This window comes from Nematolebias whitei, chromosome 10 (genome assembly GCF_014905685.2).
Source record: "Nematolebias whitei isolate Nwh7 chromosome 10, NemWhi1, whole genome shotgun sequence".
NCBI classification, from domain to species: domain Eukaryota; kingdom Metazoa; phylum Chordata; class Actinopteri; order Cyprinodontiformes; family Rivulidae; genus Nematolebias; species Nematolebias whitei.
This window is the reverse complement of record NC_056507.1, coordinates 2,966,314-2,984,476: the sequence shown is the minus strand read 5'-3', so window position 1 is coordinate 2,984,476 and position 18,163 is coordinate 2,966,314. Positions and strand designations below refer to the sequence as shown.

The window sequence follows — 18,163 nt, the reverse complement described above, 5'->3', positions numbered from 1 at the left end:
GGTTCCACCTGGACCGACAGTTCCATTTCTGGGGTTCCACCTGGACCAGGCCAGCTGCAGATTTAACATCACTCATGGGTTTGCTGGATACTTGCTTCTGGCCGGTTGTGATAGAGAGCTCCTAGTTTTCTTTAGAAAAACGGGCAACACAAAACCAAAGGTGCAGTTTTTGCTGAGCTGAGACTTGAGTGGTCTTGCTACGACGACCCCGCCCACATGGAGGCGGCGCTCTCATGAACTGCGCCGCTCGGAGCGGCTGCGTGTTGCAGCAGCTCTGCTACTTTCATTCTGAGATTTTGCTTTTGGAAACTTTAATTCCTCTTTTTCTGGATGTAAATCACATTTTTTTTGGATGATTGTTTCCTCTGGTATCAGATGCTGAGCAGCTGGAAGGATTTTTACTGAAACGTTTTTAGTTTTGGACATCTGTTATGATGCGTAACCATGGCAACAAGGGGCTTTTTTTTGTTTTTACAACCAGCTGATTAACATCTCAAATACCTCAACTACAGCCCTAAACCTCAAATGAGTTGAAAAGGAGGCGCTGTGGATGCATTCCCATCTCCCTACCGGCTGTGCTCGAGTGCCTGACCACTGAGATCCTGGAAAGGGCAGGAAACGTGGCTCGTGACAGCAGAAGGTCCGGGATTGTCCGCCATCGCCTGCAGCTGGTTGTCCGCAGCGACAAGGAGCTCGGCAGGCTGCTGGGGGGAGTGGCTATCATTCTGGGAGGAGTTCAGCCCAGCATTCAGGTGCTCCTACAGCCCGGGGAAACAGAGGACCGCCGAGTCTGGGTGGACGGAGCAGCAGCCAGTTTCTTCAGATCTGCTGTGACTTTTTAAAGAGAGCCTTCCTGCCCACAGCCATCAGCATCTATAACATCTCTTAATGAAACGAGGATAACAACATTTAATTTCCCTTTGGGATTAATAAAGTATTTTTGAACTGAAAGCAAACTAAAGCAGAGCCGGAGGCGGCCGGGGCTGAGCCGACTGAGGCCGGTCCAGGCTTCACAGCGCATACGAGGCTACTGATCTCTGCAAGATGAGCTCAGATCTCCGAGGACAAGATGAGAGATCAGACTGTGGTGGAGAAGGACGGGGCTAAGATGCTGTAGGACTTCCAGCTCCAGACAGATAAACAGGTGATGGTCCAACAAGCGGACATGGTGGTGGTCGAGGAGCTTCAGAAGAAGGCAGTGGTGACAGATGCAGAGATTTAGCTCTAACGTTTAGTTATTATTAGTAGCTCAGACAAACACGTTTTGATCAGTTAGTCGATTAACAATAAATGAAAAAGTCATAAATAATGTGAATTTATTTTAAAATCAGTGTCTTGCGTGAAGACCGTCTAATAAAACCAAATACGATCCAGGACAGCCAGTGTCCCCATTAAAGGATGCAGGAGGTTAAAGGAAGGATCCTGTCCCTTTTTGATTCAAACTAAAAAAAACACAACTTTAGTTTTAAAAAGCTTCCAGAGAATCAGAATATAGATTATTGATAACGATGCCAACCTGAACAGTGGTGGGTTTTCAGGTTTGGGTTTGTTCCAGCTGAAATTGAATGGGACTGGAAGGAAGAGCTCAGCGATGCCACCCTGTTCTCGTTTTTCCTCTCCACAAGAATCCAGGTAGGATTTAGGGCCAGGGTCACCAGCCAAGAGGCCAAGATGACTTCCCGATGTTCTTCTGGTTTTAGAAGGGACGTCAAGCTCCTGGTAACCAGAAATGTAGGCTCCAGAGGTACTGGCAGGGCTCCCCACCCTGTTGTCATCCGTCACACTACCCCGGGGAGACACGCCTGGAGTGGGGCTGGCTGAGTGGAGAGGAGAAGGTGAGCGAGCACGAAGGTCAGCGCCGGAGTGGCTTCTCTTTCCACAGGGGGAGGTTGGTCTGGAGGAAGGTCTGACGAAAGAAAGAGCTGGATTAATTGAATTAGTTAAATAAACGCATGTTTCTGGAGACTGAACAAGACTGTGTTTCAAACAGGAAGTCCAGCAGTGGAACCAGCAGAAAATAAAATGTGGTAAAGGATGTTTTCTAACGAACGAACGAATGGAACAATTTCTATGTTCATGCTCAACCAGTTTCCTGAAAACAAACCAGTTGTGTTGCTGGAGCTGCCCCTTTTATTTCACCATGGACAAACCATCACCCGGCTGCTGCTGGACCACTGAACGCTCGTGAAGCTTTCACACTACTGACATCCATTTTTCAGCATCTTTCTCCTCCCGCAGTTTTCAGCTGTTTCAACAAATCACAAATCAAAACGTTCGGCTCTTTCAGGACAACCCTGTTATGACTCTTGGTATTGGTGCAACTTTAGCTTTTTTTTTTAAATTTAGCCTTTTCTGCAATTTCGTTCCTCACAGAAAATGAATTGAGCTCATTTTCCATCCTTCAAATCTTTAGACGTTTACCACCTTTTACTGCTCCTTTCACAGTTTGTTCTGCTTCAGCTTCTTTCAGCTTCCTGCTGCAAATTTAAACTATTTTCAGCTACTTTCAGCTGTTTTGTGCTCCCTTCAGCTTCTTTGTTAACTACAACATTTTGAGCTTCTTCTAACTTCTTTCTGATCATTTCAGCTTGTTATGCTCCTTTCAGCTTATTTCTGCAAGTTTTGGCTTTTTCTACTATTTAGCTGTTTTTATGGTATTTTATCTTTTTCAGCTAATTCCACATTTTTTGCAACAATTTGAACTTTTTTCAGCCTAATTCAGAAAAAATGTGCTCTCTCGATTTTTTTCAGGTAATTCAAGCTTCTTTTTGCTTTTTTAGCTATTTTTTAGCTGTTTTGTGCCCATTTCAGCTTTTTTCAGAAAATTTCCACTTTTGGTGCTTATGTCTGCTTCTTTCAAGCTAATTGAGCAAATGTGCGTTTTTCTGCTTTCTTCTGCAAATTTAAGCTAGTTCTACCTTTTCAGCTACTTTTTAGCCTTTTTGAGCCATTTTTAGCTGTTTTCAGATAAATAAAAAAATTTTGTGGTAATTTCTGCTACTTTCAGCCTAATTAACTTCTTTATGCAAATTTTAGCTTGTTATGCTCCTTTCAGATTTTTCCTGCTATTTCAGCTACTATTTAGCCATTTTTGTTAATTTGAGCTTTTTCAGCTAATTCCACTTTTTTTCTCTCATTTCAGCTCTTTCTGCTTACTTCTTGTTGTTTAAGCTTCTTTCTTCCTTTTTAGCTAATTTTTCCAAACATTATTTAGCTAATTTAAGTTTTTTTTTTTTGTTAAATTCCTAATTTTTGTGCTCATTTAAACCTAATTAAGCAAATATGTGTTCTTTCTTTCTTCTGCTAATTTAGGCTTGTTCTTCCAGTTCAGCTACATTTCAGCTGTTTCTCAGCAAGCTCTTCTGCAATGAGCATCCACACTGCATTTTTGCATGAAATGTGATTTCTGTAGTTTTGTTTGTTTGTTGTTTGGGTGGAATGTGGAACTCCTGGATCACTTGTGCACCATCATAATGATTCTGGAGGAAACTTCAGATAACGAACACGTCTGACAAACTTTGAGTTCTGCTTTCTGCAATAACTTTGTTTTTGCATTCTGCTAAATAAGGAGAATGATTTGTTTGTCCCGCAACAGAGGAAACTTTAACATTAAAGAGATAAAATGCTCAGCGTGATTATATTCTCTTTAATAGTGAACAGACCAACTTCAAAGTCAACACTTCGGCGTCTCAAAAAGGATTTTATTCAAACATTTGGCATGACTTCAGTTCAAAACAGCCACTTGATGTTGGAAGACGACGAGGCAGAACACATGATGTCGTCGTTTGTGAGCTTAATAGACATAATAACCTTCAGTTTTATACACGAAAGTAAAGAAACAGGGAACGGTTGTTTAAACATTTCTAATGGGCGGTGCTTCATTATTTTGCGACACCCACAGACTTTGTGCATGTACGTACGTTAAGCTTTGGTCCAAGACTATTTGTGGGTGTTATGGTGCAGACTGTAGGGAATCTGTTGAAGCTATAATATAATACTATAATAATGTAACCCCGTGGTTTTTGTTCATGTCTGTTGAAATTATTAGAGAACTCATAAATAAGAACATGGAGTTTAATATATGTTCAGTTATTGTTTGAAAAAAAAAACCAATGTAACTGTAATATGTGGTTGCTTGGGATTTTATTTTGGTGGTCGGGGAAAGAGGGCTTCCGGTACGAGAGGGGACGTGACGGGAGTGACAGGGAAGATGGAGGACATCACTGTTGCTGTGAACTGTCACTGTTGCCGTGGACTATCGCGGTGGGGGAACACCCCACTGAACTGCTGTTCTTGCCAGTGAGGGGGTAGAAAAGGACTCCCATCGACCTGTGGAGGTTGAAGCTGCGTGGGTGACTAACCCAGTGGAGAACAATCCCGTTAGGTCGCTAGCTCTGTGGCTACCGCTAGCGGGCTTCGGCGAACGGTTGGTGGCTAGCCAGCCGTGAGAGACGCGTGGACCTCGGAGAACGGTTGGCGGATAGCCAGCTGTGTGTAACGCGAGGACCTCGGCGTGGATTCTTCAACCTTGGGGAGAACATTGGACAGAAGCAGACGGACTACGGCACGTACGACCTCCTGGAGAGGGACGTATTCAGGTGATGGGGGACATGGTTGTTGGGGACGTTAATGGGAAGAGCGGGAAGCGCGCGAGTGCACCAACATCAGGCCTGCAACGACCGAGACTAATTTTTAGCTGCCGGCTTTAAGTTTCCTTTCTGTTTAACGAGGTTAATCGTACCAGTTCTATTTCATTACTGACTGAAGAAACTGTGCTATTGTTCATTAAACTGTTTATTTGTTTAAAACGTATGCTTATTCTACTATGTTATACTTCATGGTATAAGTGGTATACATTTAGAATATTCAGGTAGAGATACCAACCGATTTAAAGAACTCGCGTTAGCCACCCCCATAACGCTAAGGACGCTTAGGGGGCGCTACACAAATATTAATATTACATTATAATATGTAATAATATACTTATTATCAAGGTCGAAGTTTGCCCTGCCTCCAAGACCATGCCCTTTGGCAAAAAGTCCCTTTAAAAATAATTAATTAATGTCAACTTCTGTAGTCTGACAAACGTTGAAGTCGGCCATAATTGAACCATGTGATTTTAGATTTTATGGTGGAAACTTAAGTTTTGAAGTCAAGCCACGCCCACATCATACGACCAAAACTCGAGCTTTTGATAACCTTTAATCCCCCGTTCGTAACGAAACACTGACCAAGTCTGAAGCCGACACTCCCGATGGAGAGGTTCTTTCAACTACAACATGAGTAAAACCATAAAATGGCTACTTTGATTAAACGGATGACTTAAAGTTGGGTTTAGGTCGTACCTCCAAGAGACTTTTTGTGTGCCTTAGTCGGATCTACATGTGTAACAATCGTCAGACCTCCAAGTGAGTGTAGGTCTTGGTGGTGCCATAATCGGTGGAGCTTTTGAGCCAATTAGCCACGCCTCTTTTTGAGACCCTCACCATTTTCACTTACTTATAGGGTGTTCCCAAAGTTTCGAGTTTTTTAATATGTTAAAGCCTCTCAAAAGGCTAATGAGAAGGAAAAGGAAGAGAAGCAGAGGAAGGAAAAGATAGTTCTCAGATCACAAAAAATAAATCAAGCCGACTCACCTGGAGGTGGGCCTGTGGTTGAGCAACGTATCCTCGGTGATACTGGTGCGAGGGGAGTGGCTTGGTGACTGCCGGGGCGACTGATGCGGTGACAACACTGGGCTGAAAGGTAAAGGATGCTGGTACTTCTGCTGCCACAGCTCCACCCCAAATGTGCCACCTCCACATCCTGGTGAGCCCAGATCAAGGAGGGCAGCGTCATGCAGCTCTTCGTCTACATTATCGTTAATATGGGAGAAAGACTCACAAGAGGAGAGGTCCGACACCCAGCTCCTGGACGACAAGCTGCTGCAGGGACTTGGGCTGAGCGTTGCCTCCCGATAACAGGCGTCCAGAGGAAGGTAGAGGTGATTTCTGTGCCACGGTGGTTCAACGTACCCCCCTTCTGCACCACCAGCTGCCAAAACCTCCAGGCTACTGCCCGCGTCCACGTGAATGTTGTGACTTATGGAGGTAATCTCAATGCTTGGGCAGTCAAAGGATCTGGGGTTCTCCTGGGGGCCACAGTAAACCCCCTGAGATTGACAGCCAGCATACTCGTAATCATCTGTGACATGTAAACATGGTGGGGGACTCTGCAGCTCCTGGTTCAAGAGCTGCTCCAGGAAATCCTGCGTGGATGGGTTCTTTATATCGAAATCTGAAACTGTAGGGTGACAGAAAAATACAAAATAAATACACAGTAACATGTAGCTAAAGCCCGACCAGTATATTGGTAAGGCCAATACAGGCATTTGAAGAAATATCGGTGATAATCGTCCCATCATGTGCCGAGATAAACACTTATAATTTTCACCCCTAAAATGCTGGGAACAAGCCGTGTCCTTACTTGCAAATGACGTCATTGTACAACGTATCCAGCAGGGGGCGCAACTAGACTACATTCAAGTCAAGCAATGCTGCACACTTGACACGGCACAGTCGAGAGAAGAGGGAGCAACTAAATACAGTGTAGAGTATTTTACTGAGCAGAGCACTGTGAACTTATTTTAACTGATCTGCAAAATAAATCAATAATAATAAATTCTCTTCAAATCTCCAACCTGCTTGTCATTAGCTACGTGCCTCTCAAGTTAGCAAGCTAACGTTTAAATAACCTAGCATAGGCTATTGCCTTGTAAAACTTTATCCAGAACAATAAATTTAACGTAGAGGTAAAATATAAATATATATATATATATATATTTATGTATGTACACACACACAAATCTACCACATAAATCATTATAAAATCTTTATAGTACAACGTATTTATTTATTTTAACCCTTACCAAATGAGCAAACAATGCTAGAGATATTTAATTTTTCTCTAATATTAAATAAACTACAAATACTTCATAATAAAGTTGTGAAGTCAAACAGCACAAAATTTAGAAATTAACATCTATACCTGAAGCCAGTGGGATTAGACAACAATCATTCAGAGACGGGATTAATGAGATTAACTACAAGCCCCGAGAAGATGTGCACTAATATTTACATAATAAAATACCCATACTCATCATCACATCATTTTTACACACCATCAAGTACACAAAGAAATAGAAAATACAACTTAACATATCATTTGTATTTGCAGTGAGAAATACACACATTTAGGTTTATTAGGTCAAGAGTTACATTTAGAGACTTTAATTTTTTCCTCATTTTCATTCAATTTTTATCAAAATGTTCTTTTGGTGTCTAAATAAAACGTTAACAAGGACCAGATTGGGCCTGCAGGCCGTGACTTTGACGTTAGTGCATTAGACTATAGGAGCTAAACACAACAACAAACTCTACATATAAATACAATATATAAAGAGGAGGAAGAGGAACAACATTTACATTTTAGAAACAGAACAAATCTACAAACAAACCGTTTAATATTCAGCAAAAGGTGCCGTCATCCTGCAACTGAATAACATTTTTACTGTACCTGTACTTGTCACGTTTACCCTTCTCTAGTCTTTTCCTCCATCCCTACAGAGAGCTTTGACTGGTTATTATTTGTGCATTTTGAGTTGGACCATCCTGCACTGGAGGAGGAGAAGGAGGAGGAGGAGGAGGAGGAGGAGGAGGAGGAGGAAGGGACGCCGGTACAGCAGGGCTGAGCTTGTTATTCTTATATATAGTAGTAGTATTTAATACGCTCTGCGACGCTGCCTGAATCACGGTGAACGACTGTCTCCAGCAGTTCACCCAGTTCGTTCTCACAGCTGCACGCACGTCTAGCTGGGACTATAAATACAACTCGGTCAGACACGCACGCCCACACGGTGTATGCAGAACAGGTGTGAAAGCAGCCGTTGTGACCCGCTTCAGTAGCTCCGCTCCTCCGTCACAAGTTACCCTGAGTAACAGGAACGAGTTGGGCGGGACGCAACAGGCAGGGTCGGCTCTGGGGACAGGCGATCGCCTCGGACGCCATCTGCCAGAGAGGGGCACCGCTGCTGCACATCATTAATAAAATCAATAAATCAATGAACGAATGATAAAAATGCGTTATGGTGGCGCAGTCGGTAAAGCTGCTGCCTCTCAGCGAGAAGGTTGCCAGATCAAATCCCAGCCGGGGGGACTTTCTAGGGTGGCGTTTCCTCCCACAGACCAAAAACATGCATGTTGGAAATGGGCACCAGTGGCACCAGTGACCCGAAAAGGAAGAAGCGGGTAAAGATGACAGATGTATTTGATAAACTTGGCTTTGTGGCACTTTGGCTTTCTTTGTGCTCCGTCTTGAAAATCAATAATTAAGAAGTACAGGAAACAACCCCACCCCCAATGCCACAGCTGCCCCCGCCCCCAATGCCACAGCTGCCCCCGCCCCTTCCCTCTTTTACTCGGTCGGCCTGGCCCTGAACGGTTCTGCACCCTGCACTCTGTGGAGGAGGGGTCAAGTTGCGGTTCGTATTAACAAACGTCAGTAACTAGCCTGTACTTTGTCGTAGTAATTACGTTAATTCAAGGTTCTTTATTCTCATCGCATGTGGTACATGAGGTGGGTTGAAACTGTGCACTCAATAAGAGTTCACCCCGATTTCCTTAATTTTGCGAGATCGGCGATATTTGCACGAGAAATCGATTTCAACGTTTTTTTGTAGTTTTAACAACAATTGTCTGAACTTCATTTATATTCCAGAGCACTACCTCACGGCCAGTTAAAACTAGCTTGTATTGTTTTAGGATATTGTTCAAAGGTACGTTTTCAATAAAATAAGATGGAAAATTGAAGGTGCATTGTGACCTTATAATTACAAAATCGGTATCGGCAGGTCAGGATCTTTAGAGATCGTGATCGGCCAGAAAACTGCAGTCGGTGCACCCCTAGCTCCCAAGGTCCAGTTACACACAGAAATAGCAAAAATACAAAGTATGAAAAGAAGCAGTACACAAGGATCTAAGATGTGCACGAACAGTAATAATATAATATGATGAGGCGTTTTAAACAGCGGCCTGAACATGAGTCTGTTGTGAGCAGATGGGTAAGAAATCAGCAGCTGATGAAAAGATGAACTAAAGATGAAAAGACCGTTAAAGCCGTGTGGTGCAGCGTAAAGAAGCTCCCAGTGTGAACGTATGCGTCGTCTTCTTCAACATTAAAAAACTTGACAGTTCTGGATGCTAACTTCAACAACTTAAAGCAGCCCGTGCTGTGCACAGTGTCACAAACTGGAGCGCTGTAACAATCCCGAACAACATTTTTGTGGCGCGTCTGCTGCATGCTTTGCTTTGTACAGACATTAACTGGTCCGTCTCCTGTTGGTCCTGGAGAGACGCACTGAAAACACATTTGCAGAAGCTCAAGGACCTTCACTCAGACCTTCAGCTCTCTGAAGAATGCAAGTGTAGCCAATTATTTGGCTTCTATCACTGATGTCATTATTTATTTATTACTGTTACAGTTTAACTTGGTTAATAACGGTACAGTTGTCTCGCTCTACTTCGCAGTTAGACTCCCACAGACTCGTTGTTTCACCGTTTTTAAACGATTGTCAACTTTAATATTCCTCACGTCATTGGGATGGTATGGGATTAAAAAGTTAACAAAAATAAAACTTGGGCCAGGCGCCGCCATGTTGTAGTTTTCTTTCAATGCACCTACACTGTAGCACCAGTCAAAAAGAACTACACTACCCAGAAGCCAACAGTGCTTCGGGCCGCTGCGTTCAGCTGAAACGGAGGGAAGGTTTTGCAACGTGAAGTCAGAAGTAACGATCGATGAAGTTCACAGAACTGGCAGGAACGTCTCAAATAATCTCATCCTTCCAGTTGCATCTTCACTGGTGACCTGGGCTGCAGTTCATCTGGACTCCGTGTGACCCGGATCCTGGGGGCTGCAGGGAACAAGACCCGTTCGGCCTGGTTCTGGTCGCGCGGTGCTGGTCCGGACCGGGCAGAGGTGGTGGACTAATCCTGGACAGCCTTGTGCACGGAGTGTCCCTCTTGAAGCGTCAGCACGTGCACATCAACCTGGACGGGGCGGTGGGCTTGTCATGCTGCAGGGTAGCTGAACGGAACCGAGCCCGACCAGAACTGAGCTTCTGCAGAGCTGAGGAGTACTCATGAAATTATGCAGTAGCTACTGGACTATAAATATCCATATGTTGTTAAAATGACGTGGGTTGAAGAGTTCAGAACATCGTAAGACGTGGGAAGGGTTTATATAAAATATATATAAATACTAAAACGGCAGCACGATGGCTCAGTGGTTAGCACTGTTGCCTCACAGCAAGAAGGTCCTGGGTTCAATCCCCGGTTGGACCTGGGGTCTTTCTGGATGGAGTTAGCATGTTCTCATGCTTGTGTGGGTTTTCTCCGGGTACTCCAGAGAAACAAGAAACATTTGGGCTGCCTGTGGCGTCGTCAGAACTCGGAGACCTTCTTGGCACCGTCTGCTCGTGTGAATGTTTAGAAATCGTTCTGAGATCCACTTTTTTTAGATATCCGACTTGTCCTGCAACTTTTCTGCTGTCTCAAAACGTTCGGCTCATTCTGGACATTCCTGCTGTGAATTTTGGTATTTGTGCAATTTTTACTTGTTGAAACATTTAGCTTTGTCGGCCATGTTTTTCTCATTGAAAATGAACGGAGCTCTCCACATTCTTTAAACTCTTTTTGCTGTTTACAACCTTCAGCTTTGGTACTGGTTCAGCTCCATTCAGCTAATTTAAACTTTTTATGCTCGTTTCAGCTTATTTCTGATAAGTCAGCCTTTTCAGCGAGATACTTTTCTGCAAATACTTGTCTTTCTTGTTTATTAATTTGCTCAGTTCTGATTTTTGTTCTCCTTTCTAATCATTTTAGGCTCCTTTCAGCCTCTTTCTGATCATTTCAACTTTTATTTTTAGCTACTTTTGTTGCTAATTTCAGCATTTTTCTGCTCATTTCAGAGTGTTTTTTGATCGTTTCAAATTTTTTTTTGTAATTTATTCAGAATCTCTGCCTATTTCAGCATGTTCTTCTCATTTCTGCTCTATTCAGCTTGTTCTAAACATTTCTGCCGTTTATTTTGCTGCTTTCAGCAAATGTCAGCTGTTCAACTCAACTCACAGTTCAGCGATGAAAACGTTCGGCTGGTTTCACCTTCAGCAGCTTTCTGCAAAAATCCATGCATCCATCCATCCACCCATCCATGCATCCATCCATCCATGCATCCATCCATCCATCCATCAATGCATCCATCCATTCATCCATCTATGCATCCATCCATCCATCCATGCATCCATCCACCCATCCATCAATCCATGCATTCATCCATCCACCCATGCATCCATCTATGCATCCATCCATTCATCCATCTATGCATCCATCCATCCATGCATTCATCCATCCATCCATGCATGCATTCATCCATCCATGCATCCATCCATCCATCCATGCATGCATCCATCCATCCATGCATTCATCCATCCATGCATCCATCCATTCATCCACCCATCCATGCATCCATCCATGCATCCATCCATCCATCCATCTATGCATCCATCCATCCATCCATGCATCCATCCATCCATGCATGCATTCATCCATCCATCCATGCATCCATCCATCCATCCATGCATCCATCCACCCATCCATCCATGCATTCATCCATCCATGCATCCATCCATTCATCCACCCATCCATGCATCCATCCATCCACCCATCCATCCATTCATCCACCCATCTATCCATTCATCCACCCATCCATCCATGCATTCATCCATCCATCCATCCATGCATCCATCCATCCATCCATGCATCCATCCATCCATCCATGCATCCATCCATCCATCCACCCATCCATGCATCCATCCATCAATCCATGCATTCATCCATCCATTCATCCACCCATCCATGCATCATCCATGCATCCATCCATCCATCCATCCATCCATCCATCCACCCATCCATCCATCAATGCATCCATCCATCCATCCATCCATCCATCCATTCATCCACCCATCTATCCATCCATGCATTCATCCATCTATCCATGCATCCATCCATCCGGGTCATTGGTATACAAATCTAGAAGCAGTGTTTCCCTACCATTATACAAGCAGGGAACACCACCCTGCTTACCAAACCAACCCCCCCCCCCACCTCCACCCCTCACCGGCAACTGCCAGCACCGATGTAGCGCTAAGCTAGCTTTTCCCTCATGCCCTCCCCCAAAATAATTCAGCAACGAGCATTCGCACTGCATTTTCACAGGAAATGACATTTCTCTAGTTTAGTTTTATTCAGGTTCAGTTTAGGATGTCGGGTTAATTTTCTTCTTCACATCACCATAGCAACTGGTGCAGGTTTAACGTGTGTCCTATCGTGACCTTTAACCTGCTGATTGAGGCCCGTCGAGCCTAAAGGCTGATGAGAAGGCCCATTCTCGAGTCTCGCTGACGTGGACACGTTACGAAAATTGTGCAGTTTTCTTTTCTTAACGCCTGTTGACACGTCGTCTTGTGCGTCGCCACCAGTCAGAACCACCTGGTAGCTCTCACAGAACTATGCTGCGAGTGTTGTGTGATTGGTCAGAACTTCATGGGCGTGTTTGTTTACGTAAAGCGTCTGCAGTCAGCTGATCTCAGAGCAGCGTCTGCTGAGGAGCAACTGGCCAGGGCTGTGTGAAAATGCAGCCAACGTTAGAACTGCTCCAGTAAAAACTATAAAGATAGTCAAATAAAACTCCCGATAGTAAAAGAGCTTGTGGAAGGAGAAAGAACAATTCTGTGCAGGCAGGAGACAGCGTGGAGAACCGGTGGAGAACCGGTGGGACTCCATGAGCGGGAGGGAAGGGCACATTCCTGCATCGTCTCTTGGAAACGGCGGCGGCCTCTTTGTGACAAATTTATAAAATAGCACTTCTCTTTTAACAACAGAAATACCTGATCCTCCTCCTCTGACAACACCTGAAAATAAAAATCCACGCCGACAACAGCGCCGTCTGTGATGAATCCGATGGCACGTGACGTGCGCTGCAGAGGGAGGACTTATCAGGATTTATAATATCACATTCCTTCTTCGCAATTCTCGTTTGAGTATGAAAAGTTTGCAAGAAAACGACAGTCTGCAATAACGTCAGTGAGTGTTGCACAGTCTGACCTTCAGGGTGCAGTTACTCCTGGGAAGATTGGCACATATCTTATTAAATACTGAACATTTTTCTCCATATCTTTGACCATTTGCAGACTGATGGGCAGCAACAGTTGCTTCTCTAAGGTCATTGCTGATGTCTCTCCGCCTTGGCGTTGTGCACAAACACCTGCTTTTATAGAGGTGGTCCCATAGATGTTGATCAGCTAATCATTATATTTGATTAGCGGTCCCGGCTGGTACTGAACCTCTGAATTCTTGGGGAAGCCATGAGGATGGAGCGATGATTTCACACAATGTTGGTGTTATTTTATTCTTTTCAGGTTTTGTTGAGTAAATAACGGCATGACGTAAGATATGTGGCGTCGTTGCCTACATTTAGGACCTACCACAGATAAGATATATTAATAGTAAATTATCCAACAGCCAACTTTTAAGTCCATTCTTGGTCAAAAACTCACGGCAACTACACAAAGAGTGAAATCCTGCCAAAATAAAAGCTCAAACTGCTAAGCTACAGGAGTTTATTTCACCTCTCATTTTAATTTAATTTAATTTAACACCATCACTTGTACATAAAATAAAACAGTGCATCTTATAAAAACTGCTCCAAGAGTAAATGTTAAGCAATGACGACACAAAACCATAACCGCTATTAATTGTTAAAAACGTTTAAGTACTATTTTCTAAAATTGCGAATATTTGTGTGTTGTATTTAAAGATCAACGTGTAAAACAATTAATAATAATGTGGAAAGTCGACACATTTTCACGTCTTAATTTTGAAGCGCAAACAGACCAACTTCCGGTTTGGTCTCGTAGCTTTTGGTCGCTAACTCCATAGATATCGCTAACTCGTTGAAATGACGCGTAACTGTTTTTACCGCGCTCCTCTCGGCTCAATGCAACATTCAGACCCTCCGCGCACTTTTTCTACACGAAAGCATCTTGAAACATAATAAATAAAGCTTGAAACATAATAAATAAAGCGCTGAAAGGAACCGAACTAACCTGTGTCACTCACTTCCATCAGACTGAAAGCAGAACTCCGTCGAACCGAGGCGTCAGCAGCAACTCGGCGACAGAAACGAACAACCAAGAGTTGTTTCCCGACACCTCGGCGGCAGATAAATACTTGTGTGTCCGCGGAAATTCAAAATGAAGTCCACTTTTCATCAAACTTTCCGCCGCGTCCGTGAAGTGACTTCTTCAACTCCGCCGCTGTTTCATCCTGCTGCTGCGTTCAGGGAAACTCGGAAACTACAGCACTACAATCAAGGCTCGGATTAAAGTGAAACTACAGTTAGTGTTAAACTAAACTATTTGTTTATTAGTTAGAATTCAACAGTTATTAGCAAAACATTAGTGTTAAATTACTATTTTTAAATAGTTTGCATAGATTCCTTTTATTTAAAATATAAGCCTTTTTTTAACTGGAAATGTAAATACCAAGGGGTGTGTGTGTGTGGCCTGGTTCTTCAACTTTTTGGGTTCAGGGACCCCCTCATATTCCTCATGTTTATTAAATAATTGTCTTCAATTTGTCTCTTTAATGCAGTGGAAATATGCGTGTAACATAAATACCTAATACCTGTTCTTTAAGCGTTAATACAATTATTATACTTTTAAACATGGGGTATTTTACATTTAAGACGTACTTAAGAAAATGTTTAATCTTAACTTCCAAAAATTAGTTTTGGAAAATTAACAGCATCAAAAAACACTTTAAAACTTCACGTAATGAAGTGTTGTTGTTCGACAGAATGTTTTTATGTTATTAGTGTATTTTTAGTTTGTTTTTCTTAGTTCATATCTTAGATGTTTTCATCGTTTTTCTTTTACATTTTATTGTTGGATGTAACTGGGACCCTGTGTACATAATTTCGCTCCACCACATGTACCACATGAGGTGCGAATGACAATAAAGAAACTCTGACTCTGATAAATTTATTGCCACTTCTTCAAATTATCACAGAAAACTCTTTACTTAAAACTGAATCACAACAGGAGGAGTTATACCAAGTAACACGGCTTCATTTGTGAACGATCAATGCTGGAAAGTAAATTTGGGGGTGGGGTTTATAAAACCTTAAAATAAATATAGTTTCTACTTTGTGTTTTTTCACCTAACGCGGTGGTGTCTGGAACGTGACCCCCGTGATAACCCGGGGTCTACTGCAACTTAATTCCCAAACTCAATTCTAACAGAAAAAAGTCCTCAAGATGATCAGAAGGCTTTAACGGTTTAATGTCGAAACATTTATCAGCTCACGTCGGTCATTAGCAGAACCAGAGCGGAGATCTTCAGTGAACTTTGATTTACACAACTGTGCAAGTCTCGATTCATTCCCGTCATCTTTCGTCTCTTTCTTCCAAGCACAGACGCACATGAAGTCTTCGTGTGGCGGAGTCAGACCAACAGTTCTCCAGGCTCGTACTGAACAACGTTTTACCTCCAACCTTATTTACACACTTCTGCGCTCAGGGGGGACACCAAAGTTGTGTCGACACAGATCAGTTTAAAATTTAATCCTTAGTCCTAATCAGCCGGTGACAATCTGTTTCCATTTCTTTTGTTAATCCATGAAAAACAAAAAAAAATAACAAAATATTGTCATGAAATAGGATTTTAGCTCCAACAAGCCAAAGAGTTGTTAACAAAAACATCTTTTTGAGCTTCATGCTTTAATAAATTAGAATTAAGTGCAGCGTTTCTGTGTCAGTCAGGGAAAGTTAAGAATTTTTAAAGACGATTCAAATTAAAAGACCAGCACATAAAAATACGGTCATTGCAAAATAACAAAAAAATAAATAAAACAATTCTAAACAAATCGGTTTCAGGAGCAGGGCGGACAAACGCGTGTCTCAAAGTTATTTCAGCATCTTCAGACAGAACTACAGAGGGAATGATCTCTCATAGAACAAAAACTAGTTTTTGAAAAAAGCAATGAACAGTTGCAAGAAAAAACTACTGTACTTTCATTTTGTGACCTAAAATTAAAATAATCTGGACTTATTTGTGTTTATAAGGATTACAATCGACTTATGAATTCTTAAGACCCTGCAGAAACTATAAGCCAAAAAATAAATAGAATAAAAATCAGAAAGGGAGAAGTGTTGCCCACGTTGAGAGAGTACAGAAAGTCTGGCTGCTTGCAAGAAAAACATGAAGAAATGAAGACTGGGTCAGAACTTTTGCACAGAAACATGTACGCAGATCAAAATAATGCTCATTGTATCCACGCGGTTATGGTTTTGTGAAACGACGGACGGGTCAGAACCTGAAACTGCTTCCAACAAAAACTTTGTTCTTCTCGCCGTCTGGCTGAGCTGACAGAAAAAGACGCATCGGCTCCAGAGTTCAGCAGCTGTTGTTTGGAAGATGCACAGGCAGGAAACGACGCGGGTCCAAAACACCGTTTCCACTACGACCAGTATCTTTCCCAGTGAAAGTTCTGTCCCAAACTAATCAGAGCGTCTTCATCTGAGGCGTGGCGTAGTTTTGATTTTCACCGTTTGTCCCTACAGCCGGTTCTGAGCTTCCCACTTCCTGCAGGACGTCGGCGACATGCAGCTTCTTGCTCCTGCCTGCAGGCGCTCCCTCCCTCTTCCTCTTGCACACCAGACCGGAGTCTGCCTCACCGATGCGACCCTCTGGGATTCCTAAAACTCGCAGGCAGACAATGGCAGACGCTTGCTCTGCAAACTTTTTGGACTTCTCCCTGTTAGAAACGAGACAAAATAAATTAAATAATTATCAAGTCCGTGTCGAAGCATGACTAGAAGTATGACTAGACCTGCCGCGATAAACAAGAAATCAATTAATCGCACGATAAATTAAAATTATCGACCTCATTTTCATTTATCGGCTTTATCGTTTCTTCGTGTCTCTTTCTGAAGACACTGGAGGACAAAAGCTCAACTCCGGTGCTCTTCATGGACTCCTCCCTTTCTCTTTTCTCGTTAAAATCTGTTTCAATCGTCCAAAATTGCATTTATGGACGGCTAAAAGCAGCTAAGCCGAGACGCTAAGCTACGAGCTAAGCTAACAGGCTGACCTCGGGAAAAAACCTCCGTCTTGTCGAAGCTCCAAAATTCACGGTTGAAACTCGTGCCTTCGTGTAAAAAGTTGTTTTTCTCTGCAAAAAGCAGCTGAGAACTTGTTTACCAATTTTTTAAATTAAAAGCTTTGTGTGAAAAATGCTAAAGAGCTCAAACCACACTGAGCGTCCACCATTTTGAAAACCGAAGAGAGACAGCCCATGTCACGTCAAGGGGCCTCCCTCTCATTTTTCTTAGAGACGCTGCTCGCTCCCTCACTATTCATCCTTCATTTCAGATGATCTTATACTGACATCTGGTGGTCAAAAAAAGGTACTACACTCAAAACAAATTAAACATTTCTTCATAAATTTGACAATAATTACTAATAATTACTAATTATTGTCAAATTCCAAACAATTTTATTGTTTATCGCAATAATTTCGGAGACAATTAGCAAAATTTGTTATCGTGGCAGGCCTAAGTACGACCAAAAGTTTTTAATGCCCACGTTAATTTATATAGCACATATAAACAACAGAAGATGACCGAAGTGGTCTACAACTTGGTCAAATGAAAATATAAAACTGTAAATCAAGGAGACAAGAAGTCTGACATCATTTAAGGAAACAAATTTAAATAAAATACTGGAACACACCAGAAAACATCAAACTCTGAAACAAGCGCCGGGGACAAAAGATGGGTCCCGTGAGCAGATTTAAAAGCCTTGATGATTCTTGAAGATGCTCGACGTGGATTGTGATTCAGTTTGTTAGAACATCCATTGAGTCTAGTCAAAGTGACTGCTGGACACTGGCAGCAGCAACCAGGAAATGAAGGTGGGAAGAGATGAAGCATGGATGATGGACTGATCTAGTCATGAACATCAGTGCCATGGTTCCAGGAGAAAACTTGTGTGTACTAACCACAGAG

The 18,163-nt window shown here is 42.6% G+C and overlaps 2 protein-coding genes across 2 annotated transcripts in view; both read right to left on the bottom strand.

The window, feature by feature from the left end:
* Window positions 1–14,311, bottom strand: part of LOC119415903 (nuclear factor of activated T-cells, cytoplasmic 3-like) — a 26,644-nt gene extending 12,333 nt beyond the window's left edge. The window contains exons 1-3 of the mRNA XM_037683075.1: window positions 14,201–14,311; window positions 5,637–6,282; window positions 1,517–1,906 (exon numbers count right to left, since the gene is read on the bottom strand). Of these exons, the coding sequence (XP_037539003.1) occupies window positions 1,517–1,906; window positions 5,637–6,282; window positions 14,201–14,219 (1,055 nt within the window). The 5' untranslated portion in view covers window positions 14,220–14,311. The remainder of the gene's footprint in view (window positions 1–1,516; window positions 1,907–5,636; window positions 6,283–14,200) is intronic.
* Window positions 14,312–16,658: 2,347 nt separating this feature from the next.
* The window catches only part of LOC119415902 (nuclear factor of activated T-cells, cytoplasmic 3-like), an 8,082-nt gene continuing 6,577 nt past the window's right edge, over window positions 16,659–18,163 (bottom strand). The window contains exon 4 of the mRNA XM_037683074.1: window positions 16,659–16,911. Within this exon, the coding sequence (XP_037539002.1) occupies window positions 16,659–16,911 (253 nt within the window). The remainder of the gene's footprint in view (window positions 16,912–18,163) is intronic.